General features: G+C 38.2%; 1 protein-coding gene across 16 annotated transcripts in view; it reads left to right on the top strand.

The window, feature by feature from the left end:
* The window catches only part of ANKS1B (ankyrin repeat and sterile alpha motif domain containing 1B), a 1,053,015-nt gene that overhangs the window by 731,314 nt on the left and 297,326 nt on the right, over positions 1-24,375 (top strand). For all 16 annotated transcript variants that reach the window (XR_007402223.1, XM_025439286.3, XM_025439282.3 and 13 more), the window contains one exon: positions 12,873-12,971. Coding sequence is in view for 15 of the 16 variants with exons in the window: in XM_025439286.3 (XP_025295071.1) it covers positions 12,873-12,971 (99 nt within the window). In the remaining variant the exon portion in view is untranslated. The remainder of the gene's footprint in view (positions 1-12,872; positions 12,972-24,375) is intronic.

Here is a 24,375-nt window from a genome sequence, read left to right as displayed (position 1 = left end):
CTGAAGAAAATTAAGAACATTTTGGTGTTATCGTGTACCGGAAATTCCATCTTTATCTTTTCTTCAATTAGGAAAAAAAATCAGACATCCTGAATATTAGAATGTTCAGCTCAAACTTTTCAACCCTCTTGCTACAAACTTACTTGGTGATCCTTAGACTGGATATTTTTATAAACCTATGGCCCATTTTTTTTTTTTTTTACTTAGCATTCATTTTTTTCAAGTTATTTTATTTGAAAGTTCAGCAAAATTTAGGTAATAAGGAAGATGCAAAGATGCTTAAGGCATGATCATTTCTCCCAAGAATTCTGCTATCCAATGAAGAATATAGGACCTATAACACTAAGGAGATAGAGATAAGAGATTTTATAGCCTATTTAGCATTAGCTTTAACTTAGACAAGATGTGTCCATTTTTAATAATGCCCAAAGTAATATGAAGGAATTTATGATGTTTTTAGTACCAGTGAATATTGAAGTAAAACTCAAGAACTTCTCTCTTAAATTAGAAAAATGAGACAAGGGGACATTTAATAATATTCCTCATGAGAAAAGGTGTCACCCTTTTCTTTCTCCTTCCTCTTGTTCTTGTTTGGTAGTATTATTTAGTGAGGAAAATGGTAAGAGAATATGAGGAAAGAGACGCATGCAATATAAAGAACATGTGTGTTTGTGTGCCTTGCACAAATTTTCCCTTTGTATTCAACCCTAGGCCAAATGGTAGAGCTAGACAACTCTACAGTAACCCAAAGGACTCTTCTTAGTTGTGATTTTTCTCAGCTTTCTTTAATCCCTTGGTTGGATTAGCCTCCTGCCTGTCTAACCCTCCTTATATTTAATTCCAGTGCTGTTTTATGCCTTAGTCCATTCAAGGTGCTATAACAAAATACCATACAATGCTTGGCTTATAAAGAGCAGCAATTTATTTCTCACAGTTCTGGAGGCTGCGGGTCCAAGATTCAAGGCAGCATATTTGATGATTGATAGAGGCCCACTTCCTAGTTCACAGATAGCCATCTTTTCTCTGTGTCCTCACATGGCAGAGGGAGCAAGGGTGCTCTCTGAAGCCTCTTGTGTATAGCACTAGCTCCATTCAAGAGGGCTCTGTCCTCAAGACATGAGTACCCCTCAAAGGCTCCACTTCCAAATATTACATTGGGAATTTGGTTTCAACATATGAATTTTGGGGAGACACATTCAGTGAGTTTTCCCAACACCAATTTTTTTTTTTTTTATGTAAAGCAAGCCAAAACAGTTTTAATGAGGAAAAAAATGTTTTCTACTGAAGGCATTTCAAGACCAAAAACTAAACCAAAGAAGATCTTCAAGACCAAAACCAAAACCAAAAATAAATGTGGAGAAAAGTCAGGAATATTCTGGTCAAGTCTTTCAATAAGAGTAATCACCATTTACTGCCCACCAAAGACATTCCAGGCGACAAAGGACCTGACCACAAACTTTGACATCTCAAGAGTTTGGGGGGAAAGTCACACACTGAGGCCAACCAAACAAACCCCTCAAATATTTTCCCTGTTTCTGCTCTGTTAAGATTATAATGTGTTCAAGTTTTAAGTGTAAAAATTCTTTCCTATAAAAAGTCAAATTTATGTAGAAACATACTTCCTTTAGAACCACAATAACTATACAAACTGAGATGCCTGTCATCTTCAATTAAATTTTATTTATTTATTTATGATAGTCACACACACAGAGAGAGAGAGAGAGGCGGAGACACAGGCAGAGGGAGAAGCAGGCTCCATGCACCGGGAGCCCGACGTGGGACTCGATCCCTGGTCTCCAGGATCGCGCCCGGGCCAAAGGCAGGCGCTAAACCGCTGCGCCACCCAGGGTTCCCCTGTCATCTTCAATTTGAAGCTAAAAGCCACTCCTAGATTTAAAATCTGTCAACCCCATGAACACTTTGGTAATTTCACATCTAGCGATTATGAACAGAAACCAAAATCCATAGGAGATAAATTCCTTCAACTAATTATTTCTGTGAGATTTCACAATTTTAAATCACAGTTAGAATCAATCTATAGATGGATGCACATACCCTTCCCAATTTTGTTCTGATAAATTTCATTCTTTCTTATATCCTACTCTGCTCTTCTTTGTGGTTATGGCACTCAGGCAGTCTAAGGTAAATTTTGATAGCCCTGCTGTCTATTTATGACCCCTATTACATGCCACAGTTCATATCCTCATCATTATTTTCACTAACAACAGATGAGCACTGGCCCGAGCCACTTGTATGCAAAATACGGAGACAGCTTTAAACCTTTCTTATTTAGGGACTAACTCTCCCGTAACTCATGTCTGCCTGCTTACAGATATCCAGTAGGGTTATTTGTTTTTGGTGGCTAACTGACTGTGAACCCATCTCTGTCACATTATATGAACAATAAACCCCTTCATCATCAGGGGAAAGTCTGAAGCCACTTTCTTATGGACACACGAGGACACCAGGTGAATTTCTTCCTTTTAATCAGAAAAGCAAAAGTTTTTCCAGAAGTTCCCCACTGGGCAGATTTTGTCACATGTCCACCTGCAGCTTCAAGGGAGGTTGAATCATTTAGTTTTTCCAGCCTCCATAGTAGAAGATAGCAAGGGAGAAGGGGATCAGCCTACCAATAATGTCTACAACTTAGAAATAGAAATGGTAAAAAAAAAAAAAAAAAAAGAAGAAGAAGAAGAAAAGAAAAAAAGAAATAGAAATGGTGGGTCCATGAAGTATGGATGTTTACATTTTAACAGGTATTATTCAATCTCTGTCCACAGTTGTATTAATTAAGACACTATATCAAAGACCATTCTGACTTTTATCTTTGCCATCTGGCTTTTCTTTTTGATTCAGATGCAAGATTATATTTAGCTTGGAAATTTGACTTCCCAGTGAGGCCAACTCCTGTGGTTCTTCAACAGGTCATATTTCATCCCGTTTTCCTCAGATTCCAGAGTCTCCAGGCTATTGTTTCAATTCAGGCTGTTAAGCTCAAGTTTCCTGTTACCCAATTCGTCCATCCATTCTTCACACTATAGTCAGAGTATAATAAAAAAATATATGTAAGTCAATTTGTGTTCTTCAGTGTTTTTCACTGCATTTAGAATAAAATCAAGGATTTTATTTATTTGTCAGGATCTCTGTTATCTATGCCCTATTTCCCCTCCAATGTCCTCTTCACCTCAGTCACTAAATTTAGTCTTATTAGCCTTCTGTTTGTTCCTAGAATCTATATGGCTCTTTCCCCATCTCAGTTCCTTTGCACCTGCTTTTCCTTCTAAAATACCCTTCTAATGGTTCTGCTTGTGCTTTGATTGCTCCTTCTAATCCCTCATGTCTCAGTTTACATGTCACTTTCTCAGAGGGGCTTTCCTGACCATCCTTTCTAACATAAGTCTCCTTTGTAATTTTTATTTACAACAGCACTGTATTAATTTCCCTTAGAGCAATTTTTACTAGACATGTGAACGTGGGCAAATTATTAGCTTCTCTGTGTCAATTCTTTATTTGTAAATAAGGGTAATAACTGTACCAATCTCAAGGGTTTTTGTACATAATAAACAAAATAAAGCCCTTAATATTTCTTGGCCTACATAAAACTTTTTGAAATAATAATTACTTGCATTATTACTTTATTTTGTTATTTTCCTGTTTTCCCCACTAGACTATAGACTCTAAAAGCAGAAAGACCTTGTCTGCTCTATGTTCATTGTGTCTCAGGACCCAGCTCAGTGCCTGGCACATAGTAAGTACTCACAAAATAGCAGGTGAACAAATATATGTTGAATAAATGAATTAGTGGCAAGTCCTCCCTCAGTAGTAGTTCTTCTTTTTTTTTTTTTTTCAGTAGTAGTTCTGATTGTGGACTGGACTCTGCTAGCTTATTTCCAGTGTTCAGTAGCCTCTTCTGTGAGGCTACCAGATTAAGCAAATAAAAAAATACAATCCTAGATAAATTGGAATTTCTGTGTTTTATCTGGCAACGCTACTTTCCTCACTACCACCTTTACCTTTAATAAGCAAAAATTTCTCTCATTCTCTCCCTCCCTGCCTTTCTCTTCCTCATTGCTATTCTCCTCCTACGTTTACTTAACTATTTCTGAATATAGTTAAGTATCAGGCAACTTCATGATCCTTACATCTATATATACCCACTCTTGAGAAACTATCTCTTTGATGGATTAATGAGTTGCCTTTATGACCGGTCTCCCAATTCCCAGAGGACTAAATTATCCACCTTCACCATGACAGGCTCCTTCATCCTGGGTAGCCATCTCAGGGAACTGCAACTGATTCTTTTCTCTGGAATCAGAACATGCTAAATTAGGGGCACACCTGGTGGCGCAGTGGTTTAGCGCCGCCTGCAGCCCAGGGCATGATCCTGGAGACCGTGGATCGAGTCCCATGTCAGGCTCTCTGCATGGAGCCTGCTTCTCCCTCTGCCTGTGTCTCTGCCTCTCATTCTCTCTCTGTGTCTCTATAAATAAATAAATAAATAAATAAATAAATAAATAAATAAATAAAATCTTTAAAAAAAATTAGGGGCACAAATGCCCTTAATACATTTCCAGACATTTTCTACCTTATTGGATCATATTCAAACATCTTCCCTACTAAATCCTGGCTTTGAAAGAGACCTAAAGAAAATAAATCCAACATGGCCTTTCCCAGTTGACAAGACAAGAGAGTTTGACAAGGCTCTACAGAAGAGCTGAGAAGCACCAAGTTGATGCCATGCTGTTATTTCCCACCTTCCAGCATAGTCTTGGCTTAGAACATGAGAAGTTACTTGGTGCTTTAGCCAGACTCTGTCATTTACATTAACATGCTTGGGCTCTAGATTATACTAAGGCAGTTGTGAGAACTAACTGCTTAACCTTTCAGAGGTAAATAATTTATTTGAAATTGTGTTGGAGAATCCATGGCAGTCACTCCTAGTGGTCTGTCAGTAGAGGTTGTGTGTGAAAATAGCATCATGGGAGTTACTTCTTGGTGGTGTTACACATCTGTTGACTGGGGATCTCCATCCAGAAGATGTCCTCTCCTGAACATTTGGTTTCTTTTCTGTAGCAAAGGAAACATGAGTGTCATAGTCTGAAAGAGTAAAACATTGATCCTAGATCCACTGTAGGCTAACCGTGTGAATGTCCTAAATGGTTTCAGAGCTCTGGGACTCAGTTTCCTTGTCTGTGATATAAAATTATTGCCTCCTATCTCATAACCCAGTAGTAAGGTTTCTAAGTAAGGGGGACAAAATACATGGTACTCATTAAGTGCTTAATGGCTGCTTGTTAACATTAATCATCTCAGGCACTTTTTTTCTGCTTCATAAATGTGTGGCTGTGTTGGTCATTCTCAGGAGCAAATTCTCTTTGTTTCTCCAGAGAGGAGCTTCCTTGTGGAGCTCTGTACCGCCAGTGAGAGACAACTCACAAGAGATGCCTGTTGTAAATAGCAAGGTGCCATGTTCCTCTTCTGTTAAGAGCAGGGTGTCCAAACTAACCTAATTGCTGCTCAGTTTTCTCTTGTGAGGCACTGAGGAATGTTCAGCATATTAGATAGAAGAACAAAACTCAGATACCTGCCAAGATTATGTACAGCCTACCCAAGGAAAAAAAATTTTTTTTAACTTCACAGCTTGTGATTGGAAAAGGACACAGGACAGCTGCTAACTGTTTTCATCTCCACTTTTGGCATGTTCTTCTAATAGCTCTCCTGTCACACTCAGTCTGCAGCATGGTGAGAACTAAACGAGTAGGACTGAGGTGTCCCCCTCAACCCCATCCCCACCCCCTGCTCGGATTCAGCTATTGGGAAAGACCATTTAAAGCATTTAATATCCACCCTACCCCTTTGGGAATGGTGTAACCCAGCTAGACACCACACTTCAAAAGAGAGAGGGAAGTTAAAGCTTTGTGGTTAGTTAGGGAACGTTTAGATTAGAAAACCCCCCAGGTCCCTGCCAACCCTGATTCCATGATTCAGTGAACAGAGAGGACTGGAGCAGAGGAGGGAAGATTAGGTCAGAAAGCTTTCCAAATTCTGTTCTATAAAGAAAGATTCATTGTTGCTCAAACGTTGTGAAATCAAACGTAAAATATGTTGGAACATTTGCTTTCAAATGTGAATTTCATATGGCTCTAAAGCAAAATGCAAATAGTTTAAATCTAGCCACATATTTTTACTGAACCTTTTCTCTCCCACACTAGCCCCACTGGAGGCAGTATCAGGTAATAGGAGAAAGGTTCCTCTTAGCTAAGGGAGGAAGTTAAGTACCTACCTCAGAGAGCTATGGTGAAAATCAAATAAAGTAATATGTCTTAGGCATTTAGAAGAGGGCCTTGCTGGGGCCTTTAGGTGGCTCAGTTGGTTAAGTGTCTGCCTTCAGCTCAGGTCATGATCCCAGGGTCCTGGGATGGAGCCCTACACTGAGCCTCGCACTGAGCACTGCATCAGACTCCCTGCTTGGCAGAGGGTCTGCTTCTCCCTCTTCTTATGTGATCTCTCTTGTTCTTACTCTCAAATAAATAAATAAAAATCTTAAAGAAAAAAAAAACACATGAAGCACAGAATCAGAACTCAGTAAGTGAGTAATTTGCCTCATGCTTACCCCAACTGATATTGTTGTGAAAACTGAAAGACAGTAGATGTTTATAAGCTTCATATTTTCATATGTATGTTATCTGGGAAAAAAGTAAGAACATACAAATAAGTTTTGTTCACCGCTGTGTTTCTTCTTGTAAGACCGTTGGATTAACATCCTTAAAAATGAATAGGTTTCCTCTTGCATCTGTGAAACTTTTGACCAAGACAGTACAAATTACTACATAAATGACTTTGAAGACATATATATATATATATATAATTCTAAAATATACATGAACACGTGAACACTCTCAAATGAATTAGAATTGCGCCTTATGAAATCATCAAATCTTGCTCAATACTTTACCAAATAAATACCTGATTACTTAAATTCTCTCTCTCTCTCTCTCTCTCTTTCTCCCTCCCTCTGTCTCCATAGCTTCAAAACAGATGTTTCAAAGGGAAAATAGGCTTGAAAAATAAAGAGGCAACAACTGGTACTATAAAACGACAATCATGTTAGCTATTAAATACTAATCTTAAAAATAATTCTAAGATATAGTTTATTTATTAAAATACATACCTTACATATATAAGATGCTTTCTAACTATTGCTCAGTAATGTGACATTTATTTGAGTCAATAACCCATGTGGTCTGAAGAATCTGAGAAACTCTATAAGTATGTGAAATCTAGTTAGGTTGTGAACAAGAAATTCCATTGCAATAGAATATTTTCAAACAGCAGGCTAAGGTAGAGAGGTAAAAAGTATACTGTTTTCCATTCGTGTAAGAGAGGGAATTAAAACTGGAAAAAGCACACATGCAAAAAAAATGTTTTTAATCTTAAAAAATAAAATAAAATTGGAAGAAGCATATCTTCCATTATCTGATTACTTATGGTAACCCATGTTTCCATCTGATAAACGAAATAGAACTTTGCAACACTGATAGGGGGATTGTAGATCTGGGACTTATCCCAATAGTTACCATCCTAATCATGCAGAAAAGACATGCATTCGGTTTACTTGTAAGTTGATATCAAATAGACTCACAGCCTTTCTAGAAGCTAAGAAGTTGCATTATTCTAAGAATATCATGTATAGTTTTATGCCACCACATCATTTATGCTGTAAAAAAATATTAAAAATAAACTAAAATATGTGTTTCTTCATGTGTGAGTTTGCAAGATCTTGCTATCATTCCATTATACAAATATTCTATTTTAAATATCTCAGGCCACACAAATTGTGGAGAAGAATCTAGTGTAGTTAATTATAGAGCAAAAGAAATTTTTCTCCAGATTGACAGTATCCTCTTGATTTTTTTCGGTCTTGGACTGAAGAGAGAGAATAAATAACATCCAACTTAAGCTTATATTAAAAAGAAACAAGTTCCCTGTGGTTCTTAAATATGTTTCCCTAGCATTTGTAGGCATTTATTATATATAATATGCAACATGAAGGAAAGTTTGCTAAATGAATATAATCTGGGATTGAAGTGGTGAAAATAAGAGTTCTTTTCAAGCTGGAGTTCTGAGAGACAGAAGCAATCAGTTTGGATATACTTGAGAGATGATTTCAATAAATAGCTGTTATATTTCTCGTGGAACATTAAGTACAAAATGCTACTTTTTATTCTACTTGGTCATCTTGTTAGTTTATCACAGCTGGAAAAAATCCAGTAATATAAAATATTCTCTCCAGGGTCAGAGAAACTTTAGTTTCCAGCTCTCCATGCATAAAATATATTATTTTTCCTCATTCCATGATTTAAGAAAGCAGTAAAGACCTCCTGGATTAGATATTTCTTGTCAGTAAAAGAACAGTTATTCTACAAATACTGCTTTGGGCCTTTGATCCTTCTAGTAAGTCATTAACTAAGCAACTTTGCCTACTGCTTATTATTCCCTAACTGCCTTGTGCAATGTGCCTGGCAGTGTGCAAGAAAATAACAAATTACTCCTTGATTTGATCTGTCCTTTTGGTAGCATAGATTTCTAGGCCCATAAGAAAGAAATGCTAATAAAAACAGAACTGCTACTAATTTGTTTTAATGACTGAAAAATTAGAAGAAAATTTCTAAACTTCCTCAATTTTATGTTCATGAACTTTGACTAAGAAACACATCAATTATATCCTAAAGATGACTCATGAGTATTTCTGACTCCCTATTCTGATTCCCTGTCAGTCCACATTTTTGCCCTATCTGTGTGATTCAACTACAGTTTCAATGTCTTTTATTGTGAAGAAGTACAGTCTAATAGGATTTTCTCTGATGGCAGAAATAATCTCTATTCATGCTGTCCAGCACACCAGCCACATGTGGCTAACGCATTTTTGAAATCCAGTTTGAAAAGAATCAACTAGATATGGCAATTGAGAAGTCCTTCTCAACATTTGGAAGAGAAACTCTATGGGGTTAGTGGGGGTAAAAGCTTGTTTTGATGGCTTGAGGAGTAAATGGGCGATGAGGATGAAGACAAAGCATGCGTACTGGGGATGAGGAGGTAGAGTGTGCAGCGTGGTCGTTGATTCAGCAGAAGACACGCATAATGGAGCTCTACCCCAGAAACCCTTGATCTGCCAGTCACGTGGAAAATGAATGGAGGAGGGAGAAAGCTAAAGTTTACATTTAGCTATTATGGGGGGGGGGGGCCTGGGGGGAGAAAGGATAAACTGAGATTTTCTAACATTTAGTGAAGGCAAGTCATAACAGGAGAATAAATTCCAGCTCCCCAGGAAGAATGGAAATGTTTATTGTCTTTGATGGCACATCTGTTACCCAAGTGCAAATGAAATGGTTAGTTGTAAGATTTGAAATATTTGATTTTTCTCTGAAAAGCTGCAAGAATTCATATTACAGAATGAAAGTATTCTTTTAATAAGAAATGCTATAAGTTCCTACCTGAGTACTGAGATTAATTTGTCCAAAAAAAAGTACATTCTTGTGCTTCTCTGTAATTTCTCAGTTGACCCTTGAAGGTGCTGAGCCCCCTCCTCACCCCCACTGCCCCATGCAGCCAGAAATCTGCTATACTTTTGTCTCCCCCAAAATTTAACCACTAATAGCATACTGTTGACAGGAAGCCTTACTAATAGCATAAACAGTCCATTAACACATATTTCATATGTTATATATATATATATACTGTATTCTTACAATAAAATAAACCAGAGAAAAGAAAATGTTATTAAGAAAGTCACAAGTAAGAGAAAATAGATTTGCAGTACTGTACTGTATTTATTGAAAAAAAAAAACCCACAAAGTTTAAGTAGATCCCGCAATTCAAACCCGTGTTGTTCAAGTGTCAACCATACTCCTTAAAGCTAACTTTAGATTGCAAGTTCTGAAACACTTAAGATATAATTGCAATGTAAATGTAAATGCAACTACAAATTATACAATCTATATTTACATATAAGGATACTAATCAAAAGTTAGACATGACTGAAATCATAGCATCTTAGAACTGAATGAGTATTCATTGAACTGCATTTTATGGGTGAAGACCATGAGACCTAGAAATAATATATGACTTAGCTAAGTTTACTCAAACAAGATTCGGACCCAGATCTTTAGACTCCAAGCCTGGTGGTGGTTCAAAAAAAGACTTGCTAGATGATGCACCAGGATATTTTTGGTAATCTCTATATATTGCAATAAGAGAGAAAATAGAAAATTTCTCACAGCATGCCTCATTGGGGACAGTGAATCCTTTTCTTTACATTTCCACAATTAGTACCATTTCCCCTTGGGCACATTCTCACCATTTGCACCGGGCTTCCCAAATTTTCACTCATTTTCCAAAAGTGTTTGGTAATTATTCCATATGCTAGGAAATTTGACCCAAAGAGAAGATATCTAACTTCCTTACAATTTCTCAAAAAGGTTCTTCCTCCTGGAGGTAGAGAAGACGGTATGTTGGCAGTGGAGAGGAAGAACCGTGGTTTTAAGGATTTAATTCTTCATATCATTTCAGTATTCAAACACTGAAATACAATTTTCAGGATTACCTATAGATAGTAGGTCTCCATAATTACTGAAGCAGAAGACAAACACAGACACACCAAAGAATGTGTGTGAGCTAATGTTGTGGGCTGCTAATTTAGCCCATGGAAAACCTGGTAATGGTCTAACACATAGATGGACAAAGTGTTTTGTTTCCTGTTTTTTATTTTCTGTTTTTACTTCTCAAGACCCTTTTAACTCCTTCTGGAAACCCTTTTAAGACTAAAAGTCAAATAGATAATGGTTTCATAAATCCTACTCATGACATACTGGTCCATTGCTGAAAATAATAACGCTTTCTCAAAATGAAGCCATTTATATTCTTAGCCATGCTCTATTGTGTGCACAGAGTAATTTCTTGAGGGCAATGTTTCCCATGGCATTTTGCCAAGACTGGCTTTATTTGTTTTTCATTAGGCATTTCATTATCATGCTGCTATATACCTGGATCATTCTCCCTCCTCTGAGAAGGCCAGGGTAGCTTAAGCATAGGAATGATATCTTGAGTAGGTGGCATGTTTTTGTCCAGTGAAGGCCCATTTTAAATCTCTAGCTATGGGACCATTCTTATGGCTTTAATCTTTCTAGAAATAATCAATTATCCATTTATAATGTAGTCTGATATTAAATTGTTTACATCCATCTATTCTGCCCCTATACAGGGAAAGATACTCCCTTCGTACCACACTAGACTGGCCCATCCTCCTTTATTATCTCAGGAGAAGACATTATGCTTCACCCCCATTGCCCAAGCCCAGAACTAATGTACTTTCTGCATTTCTCCATAATTCTATGATTCACTCACTGAGTCAAACTTCTTGATAGTTTCAAGCCCACCCGTATCTTTCTATCTCCCAGGACCACCACTACCTCAGTCTAAGCCCACATTGTCTCTCAAACAACTGCAGTAGCTCCTAATGGTCTTCATGCTCCCAGGATTGCCCTTTCCAATCTGTTCTCTTGCTTTAAATATCTGTCTATACCCATTTCTCTCCATAAATAAGTCTTCTGTAATTTCTACTCATAAGTGTTTTTGTTACACATTAATAAGATAGTTTGATTTGTCCAGAAAAGGAGTGATCCGAATTCTGAACTTCTCTATAGACCCCTCAGTTTAAATGAAAACTAGCTTACAAACTACAAAAGACTAAAATTCAGGGACAAACTAAGCAATCTATAAATTTCCATATTAGAAATTAATCAGAGGCCTAAAACAAAAATCATTGAAATCAGAGAATTTCAGGACTAGACTGGTCCTTGGAGATCATGTGGCTTAACTTTGTCATTTTATAGGTAAGGAAACTGTGAGGCCCAGCCCCTAAACTGAACTAAAACTAAACTAAATCGATCTTTCTAAATTTGGAATATCGTATGTAACTCCAGTTCTTAAAATCTGTCCGTGGCTTCCTGTTGTGGTCAGGATGAAGTCTGAATTCCTCCAGCGGGCGTACAATGTGTGCATAGCCTGACTTTGGCTTACCTTGCCAGCCTTACCTTTTGTTCTTCTCTCCAACTCATCCAAGAACCCAGTGCTTCCTAATGTACTATGTTCTTTCTCACCTACAGGATACTGTACATAATTTCCCTTGAGCCCTTCCTCTTTTGAGTGCTAAGTCCTAATCATGCTTCGGGTATCTGATCAGACATCATCTCCACTGAAAACACATCCCCTCGGGGTTCCCAAGCATGTGTCACCATCATAGCACATTCATAGCACTCTCACTGCCTTTGAAAATCTGTTTCCATCCCTGGACTGAAAAGAATAAAGACAGTGGTGGGCAGGGACCTGGAAATTATTCATTGTTGTGTCCCCATATCTTGATCAGATGTCTGGCATTCAGTGTTTTAAGTTTAATTGTTAATTCCCACTTTTAGCCAGTTTAGTATATTTCAATTTTTTAATCAGTCCTCTTCTCAAAATCTGTTTTTAGGGGAAGGAAAAATGTATTCATACATGTCAACATATAGGTAGATCACTGTTGACCCTAAATGGCAACACTTGTTAGAAGCATTTACATTTTCATGGGAACAGAATTTGAATTCCCAGCGCAGATAAATAGTGAGCCATGAGAGCATTTCTGAGGTGAAGGAAGCTTTCCCAGGACCTTCAGCTCAGTCACCTCCTACTTGCTCTCACCCTCACAGGAGAATGACTGTTTTCATTTGTAAAAATCAACTCACTTGTTGGTTATTTTTCTCCGCATCAGATAAATCATTATTTACCTGTAGTAAAAATGCCTGATTTAACTGGTAATATTTCTGGGTTTGTTTCAGGGAAGCAATGTTATGGAAGATCAGGATTTGTTGGAAATTGGAATCCTTAATTCTGGGCACAGACAAAGAATTCTGCAGGCAATCCAGCTCCTTCCAAAGGTAAGCAATGCTTTCTTATCCTAGTCCTATGTACAGCAATTTTCAGTCCAGATGTGAAAGGGCTATTAGTACTTAGGACAACATTTCTACCTATTGATGCAACTCCCAAAAGCAGTTCTTCTTAGGTTCAATGAAACATTCAGACTTACAAGACTACTATGGGCCAAACTTGGCTTTAGTTACAAGAAGGATGTCATACAAGAAACACCACTGACCAGCAGGGCATCTTCAGGATTTCTCTTTAGTGGGAGTCCCTATATTGGTACAAACATCAGGCCAGACCCCTCAGGTGACAACTGAGATACAAGAAGACAAGATCAGTATTGGGTGAGTGTGGGAATGTTCCTGAATTAGAAGCCCGATGCCCTGTGAGAGGCAGTATCTCTTGTACAACTCCATAGACTTAGCCTCCAGGGGCAAGGAATCTGTCTAATGACTCAAGGAAGACCAAAGTATCACATCCCCATCTGGTATTTATAGTTCTTGTATAAATCCTCCCAATCTAGATGCAATTTGCCAACCAACATGTCATTTTAACTCTAAGCACTGTTACCTAGCAACAGAGTTGACCTTCTGTTTCCAGATAAGATTTCATAGGAGCCTAAAGCAAGAGAGGTAGGACCTGAGCACTGGTCTTCAAGATATGTAGGACCTTAACTGATAAGGAAAAGGAAAGCATTTCAGAGATTAGCAGAAATCATATAGATATAAATTGCCAAAAGTATTAGGGGAATAGTAATACTGTGTGATTTAAGATGCAATGGGATTTGCACAACTGTGTGAATGTCCTCAATCTTTGCCACTAAATTATGCACTTAAAAATGTGTAAGGTGGCAAAATTTATGCTTTGTTATTTCACCACGGTTTTTAAATTAATTTTTTAAGAGAGAAAAAAAAAGTCCAGTGTGATTAAAACAATTAGAGTGTAGAGAGTATAGTTAGAAATGAAGCAGAAAATGTAGGTAGGGTCAGTTTGTGTCAGGCCAAGGAATTTGGAATTTGTTCTGTAGGCACTAGGGAACAGACATGACTGGACTGCTTTAGGCCAGTCCATTTTGGAGGCAGTATACAATAGGAATGAGAAGAAGGGAAAGTTGAAGTAGGGTCAACCAGCTGGGAAAATATTCAGGGGGCAAGACTGAAAACAGATGAACTGTTCTACTTGCATCTAGGTACATGAACTTCTCATATATTTTATATTCTCCTCTGCTCTTTTCCTTTCTAATGAGGCTGTAATTTCTCCTCAGAATGAGAAAGATAAATAGTAATCACTGTTTCTAAGAAAATGATGTAATGAAATTTGCCAACTGACAGTGAACTGAGTGTCTACTGATAGAAACTTAACACTTTTGCAAATTCAAGGAGAGTCACGCATACAAAGGAGTTTGATCGTGCAATTTTCTACAGTAAAAGGAAAAGAATAAAGTGGCCTTCGAACTAATTCCAGAAGTAATTATCATAAGCGTACTATTTATCTCACTATTTTTGTATCTTAGAATATTACTTCTCAGCAAGTTTGCTCTTCATTCTCTGCAAGGACTTCTTCATTGCTCCACCCCCAACACCCAGCCCAGTGTGCAGCACATGATAGGCACTCCATAAATCAGTAAGTGACTACCCTTGTCACAACCCTGCCTGTCATTTAAAGTTCATTCAAATAGTTCCACATCACTTCCTTTGTGAAACTTTCCCTGAAAGGCAACCACTTCTCTCACCTTGGTAATTTTTGCCCTCGTCCAAACCAACCACCATTAACTGGACTACCACATGGGTTTTAATCTATCATCTCTAGGTTAGACTACTGGAGTCAATCTCTCCTTGGTTCTCTCTGGCTTGTGTAATTCATAGATACCTAATCTCTGTCTTAGTTACCTTCTTATTATTCTACATTTGAATTTCCACACAGCATCCAGAATGAGCCTTCTTAGACGTAAATCAGATCATGCTACACCGTTTTTAAAGTCTCCAGTGGATTCCCTTCTCACTTAAAATAAAATCTTTATCATAGCCCACAAAAGTCAGTAGGATCTGGCCTCTTCCAACACCTAAGACCTCATCTCTCACTCCCATTTTCCTAAACTCTAGTTATATGGTTTCTTTCTGTTCCAGAAAATACCAAGCTCATTTTTGCTTCAAGGCCTTCCCACACTGGTCTCTCTGCCTGGAAAGCCTTGTATTCAGATATTCATACACCTCCCTCCACCAAACATCATCAAATCTCTACTCAGCTGCTATCTCCTCACCAAAACCTTCATGACTTCAAAGTCACATTCCTCACATATCCCCACTGTCCTTCATGTCACTCCACTTTAGTTTCTCTATGGCACTTAGGGCTACCTGAAGTTACATCATTTATGTGTTTGTTTTTTTATTTTCCATCTGCCCCAAGATGCAGGGTCCATATGCTCAAGGACCTTGAGCGTCTTCTTCCCTTCAATATACGCAGCCCCCAGAGCAGGGCCAGTCACATTACAGGTAGCCAAAACTGTTTGTAGAAGGCAGTAATCCCTGCTGTCTCTTTCCTCTGAGATTTGATAGCGCTACTTGTTCTGAAGGCACTAATAATACTCTTGCCACTTCTGCCTTAGAAACATCCTAAAGGCAGAGGTAGTATCACATCCATCCTTGAACTTCCCAATGTGCTTAGCTCAATACATGCACATTAAAAGAATGAAAGAATGAGTGACTGAAATGAGTATTTTCCTCACGTGATTCAAATATACCTTTTTTCAAATCAGAGTTCCTCAATATTAAGATATATCTGTAATGATGCATATGCCATTTGATAATGAGAAATAGAAGAACCTGAACTCAGAGTTATTTGGAGAATAAACAGAGTGTTTATTTTTAAGACAGAATATCATTCCCATTAAAGAAAACAATATAACAGAAACAATACAAAATTAAGCTTTTATCAAGAGGCTGATGCAAAAGTGCTTACTATGCACCCAAATGAGTAGAGAATATATAAAAACATCCAAACACGTGTTCAGCAGCACAAACAGAATGTTATAATGCTACAAATTGATGCTTTGCCTTCTTAGGTAATGAGCCCAATCTTCAGATGGTTAATAGTGTAATTTTACTGCCAGCACATTCATTTGCATTCACTCTAACTTTGCACTGCTGCAAAAGGGACACAGTGTCTCTTTGTTGTGTTTATGCAATTTTAGTCTTCCGAATATCTGTGTTCTTCATCTGTCATGGAAAATATCCCATGATTGCTACCTGAAATCCTTTAATTAGCATATTGTGTTTTGGAATCCTTGAGATTGTTCTTAAACAGAGAAAAGGTGGTTTGCTAAATGCAATCTTGATCTGTTAGCACACTTCAAAGCATGTTTTTCTTGCTTTATTTGTATTTGTTGTTTCAAGTTTCGAAGACGAAAGTTTATTCCCTTGGTAAGAATAGGTTTTCTGTAATATGCCCTTTTTAATATCGAAATATTCACCAATGCAAAGGTCTGCATGTTCTCAAATAAATTTGATGTGTCAGACACTGGAATACATTCTATGTGTTCTAAGCATAGACATAGTTTGAACAGTAAGCACTTTAATTCCTCTCTTCCACTCATTATTTCCCTCTGTCTTTTGTAATGCTCAACCTTTAGTACCAAAGCTCAAATTACCCATACCCATTTTCACCCAGTATCCACTTTCCTCACTAACCCCAGTTCAGTCTTTTCTGAGATCTAAAAGTTTCCCAGAACTTTTGAAGATCAAAGTTCACCCATTTCTCTTTTTAAGATAGGAAACATACCAAACGCTTTCTGAGAAGGTGGCTTATTTCTTACTCTGGTAGAAACTGCAAACATATTGGACTTTTTCTGTCCCGTAGACTTGGGGAAATAATCTTATTACTTGTGTGCAACATGTAATTTACCTTTTTCCAGGTGAGAATTCCATATGACCAAGTATTGGGATAATCCTATTTAAAAAGGCATTATTATGTCTTTTGTCCTTTGACAATATGGCATTTGGAAGTCAGTAATTCAAAGCATTTTCATTTTAAAACTTTGTAAGACTTGCGTCAAACCCCCTGTTGCATCTGCTCTCTTAATCTCTCTCCTCCTGAATTGAAAATGTATTTCGACACACTACTAGCTTTTTTTGGTCACATGCTCACTTCTTTTTCAATATTTCCTTTCCTAATATTTTTATGCTTTTTGTCTTTGGATTTATTGAGTAGTGGTTTATATTTGCTATCCCCTTTACTTTGCTCCCACTGATCCTCCGACCTACTTGGGTCTAATTAGTTCCTCTGCTACCTTAGCACTGCTTAGTTACAAGCAGTGTAACTAAGTAACCAGTAACCAGTAGGGAAGAAAGTCCATATGCCCCTTTCCACCTTACCCCACTTCAGCTTCAGTAGGTTCCTATACTCATGTCAGATGTCAATATTGTCTTCTTCTGGTTTCCTCATTACCTGGTTATCTTCTTACCTCTAGGATGCTCTCCTTTCCTGCTCAATTTCCTCAGTTAAATGTTAGAGTTCCTAAAAACTCAACTATATTTGATGTCTAGGAAACATTGTTTATCACAGGACTCTTGCATCAGAATGCAGTTTCTGGCATTCACAGTTTTGCTCATCATTGCTAGCCTACTTCTACTTTACTGCGTAATGAACATTTACATTTCAGCTGCTCATTATTTCTAACTTCAGTTCAATTTAATCAGTATTTGTTGGGCTACATACTTTCAATTATTTTTCACTGAATGACTCTGAACAACTCTGGTTGTATTAAATTACCCCCTTTCCTATTCTCAGTTTGAGATTTTGGTTAGGAACAAAAACAAAAAACAGAGTTATCTGTTATTCCAATAGAAAAACAAGATTATATGTTAGTTATGTATTGCTATATAATAAATTACCCCCCAAAAAAAATAAATAAATTACCCCAAACCTTAGTGTCATATAAAAACAGCACCTATTATCTCAGAGTTTCTGTGGGCTGAGAATCCAGGAGCAGCTTAGCTGGGTCCTTGGTTCTGGGTCTCTCACAGGGCTATAGTCACTCAAGACCCAAGTGGGAAGGACCCACTGCCTAGCTCACTCACACGGTTGTAGGCAGGTTTCTGTTCCTCAGGGGTTTTTGGACTGAGGCCTCAGTGCTTCACAGCTGTTGGCTGAAGGCTTTCTTTCATTCCTTGTCATGTGGGTCTCCCCATAAAGTATCTCACAACAGGCATCTGGCTTCAAAAGCACAGCAAGTGAGAGGTCAAGAAAGGGCTAGGGAAATGGAAGTCAGAGTCTTTGGTAACATACCATCTTTTTGCCATATTCTCTTCATGAGAATCAAGTCACTAGATCAAGTTCACATACAAGAGGAGGTTTTTACAGATACAGTAAAGACCTAGAGGTGGGATCACTGGGGGACCAGCTCAGAATTCTGCTCACTACAAATATACTTTATAATGGTCCACTTTACAGTCTAGTTACCATGTCTACATTTGTGATTAAAGTGGAATAACCTATCAGCAGTAACAACAAAAAAGGCTTCTTTGATTTCCATGGGCCATCCTCATGGGACTATGATATGCACCAGTAGGTGATCTAGAAGCCACATTTGCAGTCACCACTCAAAAAAGAGGCACATGTCTCTGGTCTGTAGAGTTAGGTGTGAAATAGCATGATATGACACAATACACAAATTCGAGACACTGGAGATGTGTCAATTACACATAAAGACTTCACGATCTAAACACCACTGATAAGTGATGCACACAAATCAGCAATCCCATAAAACATTATACATTTTTAAAACATGTTCATTCTTCATTGGTGCCTCACAACTAAAGGGAGCATATTTCCATCTATATTAGGAAAGTGAGTTGGTCAAAGTCTATAGGATAAGACATTAAGGATCTTAGCAAACATATTTTTAAAAACAACAAAAGCTGGGGCGCCAGGGGGCCTGGTCAGCTAACTGTCCAACTCTTGATTTCAGCTCAGATCATGATCTCAGGGTCATGAGATCAAGCCCCACACTCAGTGGAGTCTGCTTGGAATTCTCTCTCTTCCTCTCCCTCTGTAGCAACCCCTCCTTTAAATAAATAAATACATCTTTTAAAAATTTTTTGAAAATAAAAACAACCAAAGCTAGAAGTAAAAGGGGCCATGTAACCTTAAGCCTGATCAGAACAAATAGAAAAAAGCAACAGTTGACCAAAAAGCTTGTGAGCAGGGATGTAGAGAGAAACTGGCAGGGACTGAGAACTCAAACACTTTTAAAAACAAGACATTATGGAGTGGCAGAAATGGTGGCAAACTGGAGAACACAAACCCTGTCCTTCAAAAAAAAATACTACTTTTGTTTCCAAATACTCTTTTAATAAAACAAATCACTAAGTACCAGAGTAGGTTATAGCTGTTACAATGGTATCACAGATTTATTTCAGAGCTCAAAAGGAGTACTATGGATGTGACATTATCTCAGTTTGGCTTCTTATCCAAAACTACGCCCTTAAAGACATTAGTTCTTTCGAGTTCCTTAAAATTCAAAAGTATATTAGTTCTAGTCTTGAGGTTGATGAATATGTGTATAAGCTTTAGGGGGAAAGTGTTAACGAATGTAATTTCTTAAAGGTCTAGAAAAGAAGGTTCAGTTTTATTTCCCTGTCACTTAGAAAAATGATAGAAGCTCATTCCTGTTTCTTCTGCTATTTTTCAGAAGGGCAATGACAAAATGTAGGCTGCAGGCTCAGAAGTTCTCAAGGTACTTTTGACAGGGTAACTTTTCATTCTCCCATGCCATCACTCATTCTCCATCTACCCTCATTCTTTTACTTGTATTTCTTTGTTTTTCCCAACTGGTATCGTAAATTTTGTGCCACCCAATGGTGACCGACCTACAACCCTATGAACATCCGGTTAAAGATGTACCCTTAAACAAAATCCCAGACACATGCATGCGCCATTAGCATTAGGGGCCCTAACATAAAGCTAATTCACAGTTGGACCCACCGTCCAACTGAAAGCATAGGGTATTCTATTTCCTTTAGGTCTGACTCTGCATGAGACAAACTGTGGTGTTCTGAGAGTCCTTTCATGTTCCATTCAGTTCTGCAAATATCTTATGATTCTGCGACAAGCAGAGATGCTCACTTAGATAAGTTAGGTCAGTGTAAAAGCTTACGTATTTCTCAGGAGAAGTGTTGATGCCATTGGAGAATTGGGAAAAAAGACAGACTGACCTTAAAGTAAAAAACTTAGGTAATTTCTAGTATATAAATCTTAAAGTGACAGCAAGTCATTCAGATCTTTTCTATTATTTCTTAGCCTAGCAACCCTGATAGCCTGCATTCTTCTAGAGTGACCTCTTGCCCATACCTCATGCTTTCTATTTACTCATGGAGACCAATAACTAGTCTGTTGTTTAGGAGTACATTGGGAAAAGGAATGGCTGGTGTTTATAAAGTTCCCTGAGCCCTCTGAAATCACAAAGCCCAGGACATACAGAATACAAAATAGCTAGAACTGTTTGGGCAGCATAGATATCCAAAGAACCACTGAGTGTGAGAGGAATGGGGTTCCAACATACTTACCAATGCTCTCTTTCAAGATTTTTCTGCATTTTCAGAAACCAAGATGACTGCTGCATTCTCCCTAAGCTAAAGGGGAAAGGCCTTTTAATGTTTTCTTTTAAATGAATTTAACTTGGAATAGTTTACTATGTAGACCAGAGAGCTGAAATATCATTTTTAGTTATAATCCCCCCCTCCGATATTTATAGAGAAATAGGGGAGGAATTCTGCAAGTAAATAGGTTTCGATCTATTGCCATCTCCAGCAGCTGTCATCCTTCAGTTTTGAGGAGTTCACCCCCATTTAATAAAGAACAATGACTCGCTTGAAGTAATACCACAATCAGTAGGAACAGTAGAGGAACTTTGATATCTGGGTACTTTCCCTTCCTTACATAATTCTTCGAAGAAGATCACAATTGAGAGCTTCAAAAGACCTTAAAACAGCCAGCTCAATATCTCTCCTGAGTCTTTCACATGTGAGGAAACCAAGTCTAGGTCATATTAAATGACTTGCCCTGAGGCAGATTGTTTCTTAGCAACAGAAGTGAAACTAAATCCCAACTGTCCGTGCTCATGACAATTGCCTCCCAGGTGAATTCTGTGCTATATCAGAGACCCAGGACTCTGAGGATCCTTGTGTATTTGGGAGAGAAACTCTAAAAGAACAGGAAAGTACCAAATGATTAAACATAAGAAAAAGAATGTTTTGTAACATCAGCAGGCCTTTTTTTAAGTTTCAGGCTTTTTGTAACCTCCATACATCACTAAACTCTCTTTTCAAGGCTAGAAGGGAAGGATTGTGCCAGAGATCCAAAAGCTCTAGAAAAGTAGGAAGGAAACAGAGAAAAGAAGAAAGGCAGACACTGACGATGTCAGTTGTCCAGTGGCCACTGGGAGTCAAACCACTTGTTTACCCTTGAAGGTGGCTTTAGAAAAGCTTTACTAACAGTAGTCCTTGCTGTTTCATAGAAGGAAAAGTATAATGGAATAAAATAAAATAAAATAACTGAAATAATATTATTTATTTTCTTCTTTAATCTAGATATAAAGGATGGAAAGATGGGCAAGAGAGAAGGGCACTTTCTAGGAGAGAATGAAGATACAGCTTTAGAGCATTAAGCTCCATGGAGTTGACATTTTTAGAAGAATCAGCCAGGAAGCAGCATGGTGTCATGGTTGGGAACATGACCAGACTCCCTGGGTTTGATTTTACCTACTTCATAGGGGTGTTGTGAGACTTCAGTGAGTCAGTATTTGTAAAGTACTTAAAATGGAGCCTGGCATATCATATGTTCTATATTTATGTTTACTAAATTTTTTTTTAATTGAAGGTGAACCAAGAAAAAAGTGAGGTTCCCTCATCCCATTATAAATTACTACTCCAAACATATACAATAAGCCAAGGGAATCTCCTTTTATTCATTCAATAGATATATTATGAAATACCTGCTGCATGCCAGCTACTCTTCTTTCAGGTGTTGAGGATTTGATGTTAAGAAACAAAACCTACCAGGTCACCGTCCTCTTGTGGCTTACATCCTAGAAGTGGGGAGTGAAGACAAAAAGAACATATACATTAACATATGTAGTTTCAAGTAATGATAAGCACTATAGAAAAATTAATTAAACAGGGAATAGAGTGAAGAGGATGTACGAATGCATTTTAATTCTGGGTGGGCACACTAAGGTTCCCACCCAGCCAGTTTACCTGGGGTTCTTTACCACCTCACAGTGTTGTCAAAACACTATATTTCAAAGCACAATATGGATACTGAGGGGATATTGAGATGACTACGCTAAATTTCCTCATCAAGGAGATGGAGATGGTAATAGAGCCTGCCATGTGAGGTTATGGTGAGTTACAAGTTTAAAAGTCCCTAAGAGGTGCCTGGCGTTTAGAAGCACTAACTTAATACTAGGAATAACCACTTGTAATTGTTCAGTAATGCTCATTTAATTAACAAAACTCAATGAATTCTGGACATTGCTCTTACCTTAACAGTAATAAAATGGACTACTTCCTAACATAAATCTAAGGCTAAAAATAAAATGCCCATGGCTGTGTTGCACAGTGAGCTTTCCGTTCTTGCTTATGGATTTCTCACAGCACAGATTGTTTTCTAGATAAGATGAGGGCCAAACTTTTGAATCTGATCATTATCCACTAAATTAATTTTTTTTTTTTTACCACATTTAGGATTACTGTTTAACCCATCAGGACCTATAAGAAATGGTGTTTAAAATCATAACCTCCCTATCTCAGAAATTAAATGAATAAACATAATACTGAGAGGGCATCCTGACTGCATCCCTTAGGGGTAACGTAATCAGTTCCCTAAACTAAGTGACAAATGACAGGGGAGTCATTTGAACAGCAAGGGCTCCATAAAGGTATGTGGCATACAGTGGCACAGGAGTGAACCAAGAAGCTGAATGGGCTGACCCTGACAGTGCAGTTCCATTAAATTGCTAAAGGCATTGTGATTTCATAGAAAAGCAAAGCTATGTAAATTAATAGGAGACATCTAAAAGAACACATCTGGGGTGCCTGGGTGGCTTCCTCAGTTAGGCGTTGAACTTTTTTGTTTTTTTAAGATTTTATTTATTTATTCATGAGAGACAGAGAGGGGTGGGGGCAGAGACACAGGCAGAGGGAGAAGCAGTCTCCATGCAGGGAGCCTGATGTGGGACTCGACCGATCCCGAGTCTCCAGGATCACACCCTGGGCTGAAGGCGATGCTAAACCTCTGAGCCACCCGGGCTGCCCAGGCATTGAACTTCTGATCTTGGTTGGGGTCGTGGTCTCAGAGTCATGGGATCGAACCCCAGGTAGGACACCACGCTCAGTGCAGTCAGCTTGAGTTTCTCTCCCTCTGCCCTTCCCCCTGCTCACATGCATGCTTTTTCTCTCTCTCTCAAGGAAAGAACGAAAGAAAAGAAGGAAAGAAAGGACATATTCACCATTTTGAATGAGCCATTTCCCCACACACACATCCTTTACCATATAATTGAATTAAGTGCTAATTTAATAGTTGAATATAATTTAGCTCTATTTCCTTTTTTTTTTTTTTTTTATCAATAGCGCTCAAGTGAGAAGCCTTGTTCAATTTATGTCTACAAATGCATTGAGCATCTATGTACGTTTCAGGCACAATACAAGGAGAAAAAAGGATGAAATTACACAGTATCTGCCTTCAAAGAGATTATACTCTAGCAAAGGAGGTTGAACCAAAACCCACGCGATTCTACAAAGCAGAGCATGAATGAGCTATAATAAAAGTAAAAAATTTTTAAAAAGTAAAAAATTATAATAATAATTTTTTTTAAAAGCAAGCTTTGGGGATCCCTGGGTGGCGCAGCGGTTTGGCGCCTGCCTTTGGCCCAGGGCGGGATCCTGGAGACCCGGGATCGAATCCCACATCGGGCTCCCGGTGCATGGAGCCTGCTTCTCCCTCTGCCTGTGTCTCTGCCTCTCTCTCTCTCTCTCTCTCTCATAAATAAATAAAATATTAAAAAAAAAGAACTATAAAAGCAAGCTTTGGATGTTAAATGTAAGGGAAGGTCTCTTATGTACAGGAAATCAGGAGTGGGTTCCCGAAGGAAGAGGCAGGTGAATGGAAAAGCCATTTCTATGCACCTTAAAAACTGCTGAGGGGAGTGTCAAGATTGCTAACGGTACTCTGAGCAGAAAGCAACCCAGAACATTTGCTCACTTGTTCAGGTGGATAGCTATGCCATTTGTTTCTCATTTGTGACAACCATCCTCTGAAATACAGCCCATGCCATTAATCCAGCTATGGATTTCATCCATCACTTTGCCCTTCGACCTATAGTAAGTCAAATACTTAGAACCCTAGCAGGTACGTACAACTTCATGG

Source organism: Canis lupus, chromosome 15 (genome assembly GCF_003254725.2).
Source record: "Canis lupus dingo isolate Sandy chromosome 15, ASM325472v2, whole genome shotgun sequence".
Lineage (NCBI taxonomy): Eukaryota > Metazoa > Chordata > Mammalia > Carnivora > Canidae > Canis > Canis lupus.
The sequence above is the reverse complement of the archived record's forward strand: the minus strand, read 5'-3'. Positions and strand labels throughout refer to the sequence as shown.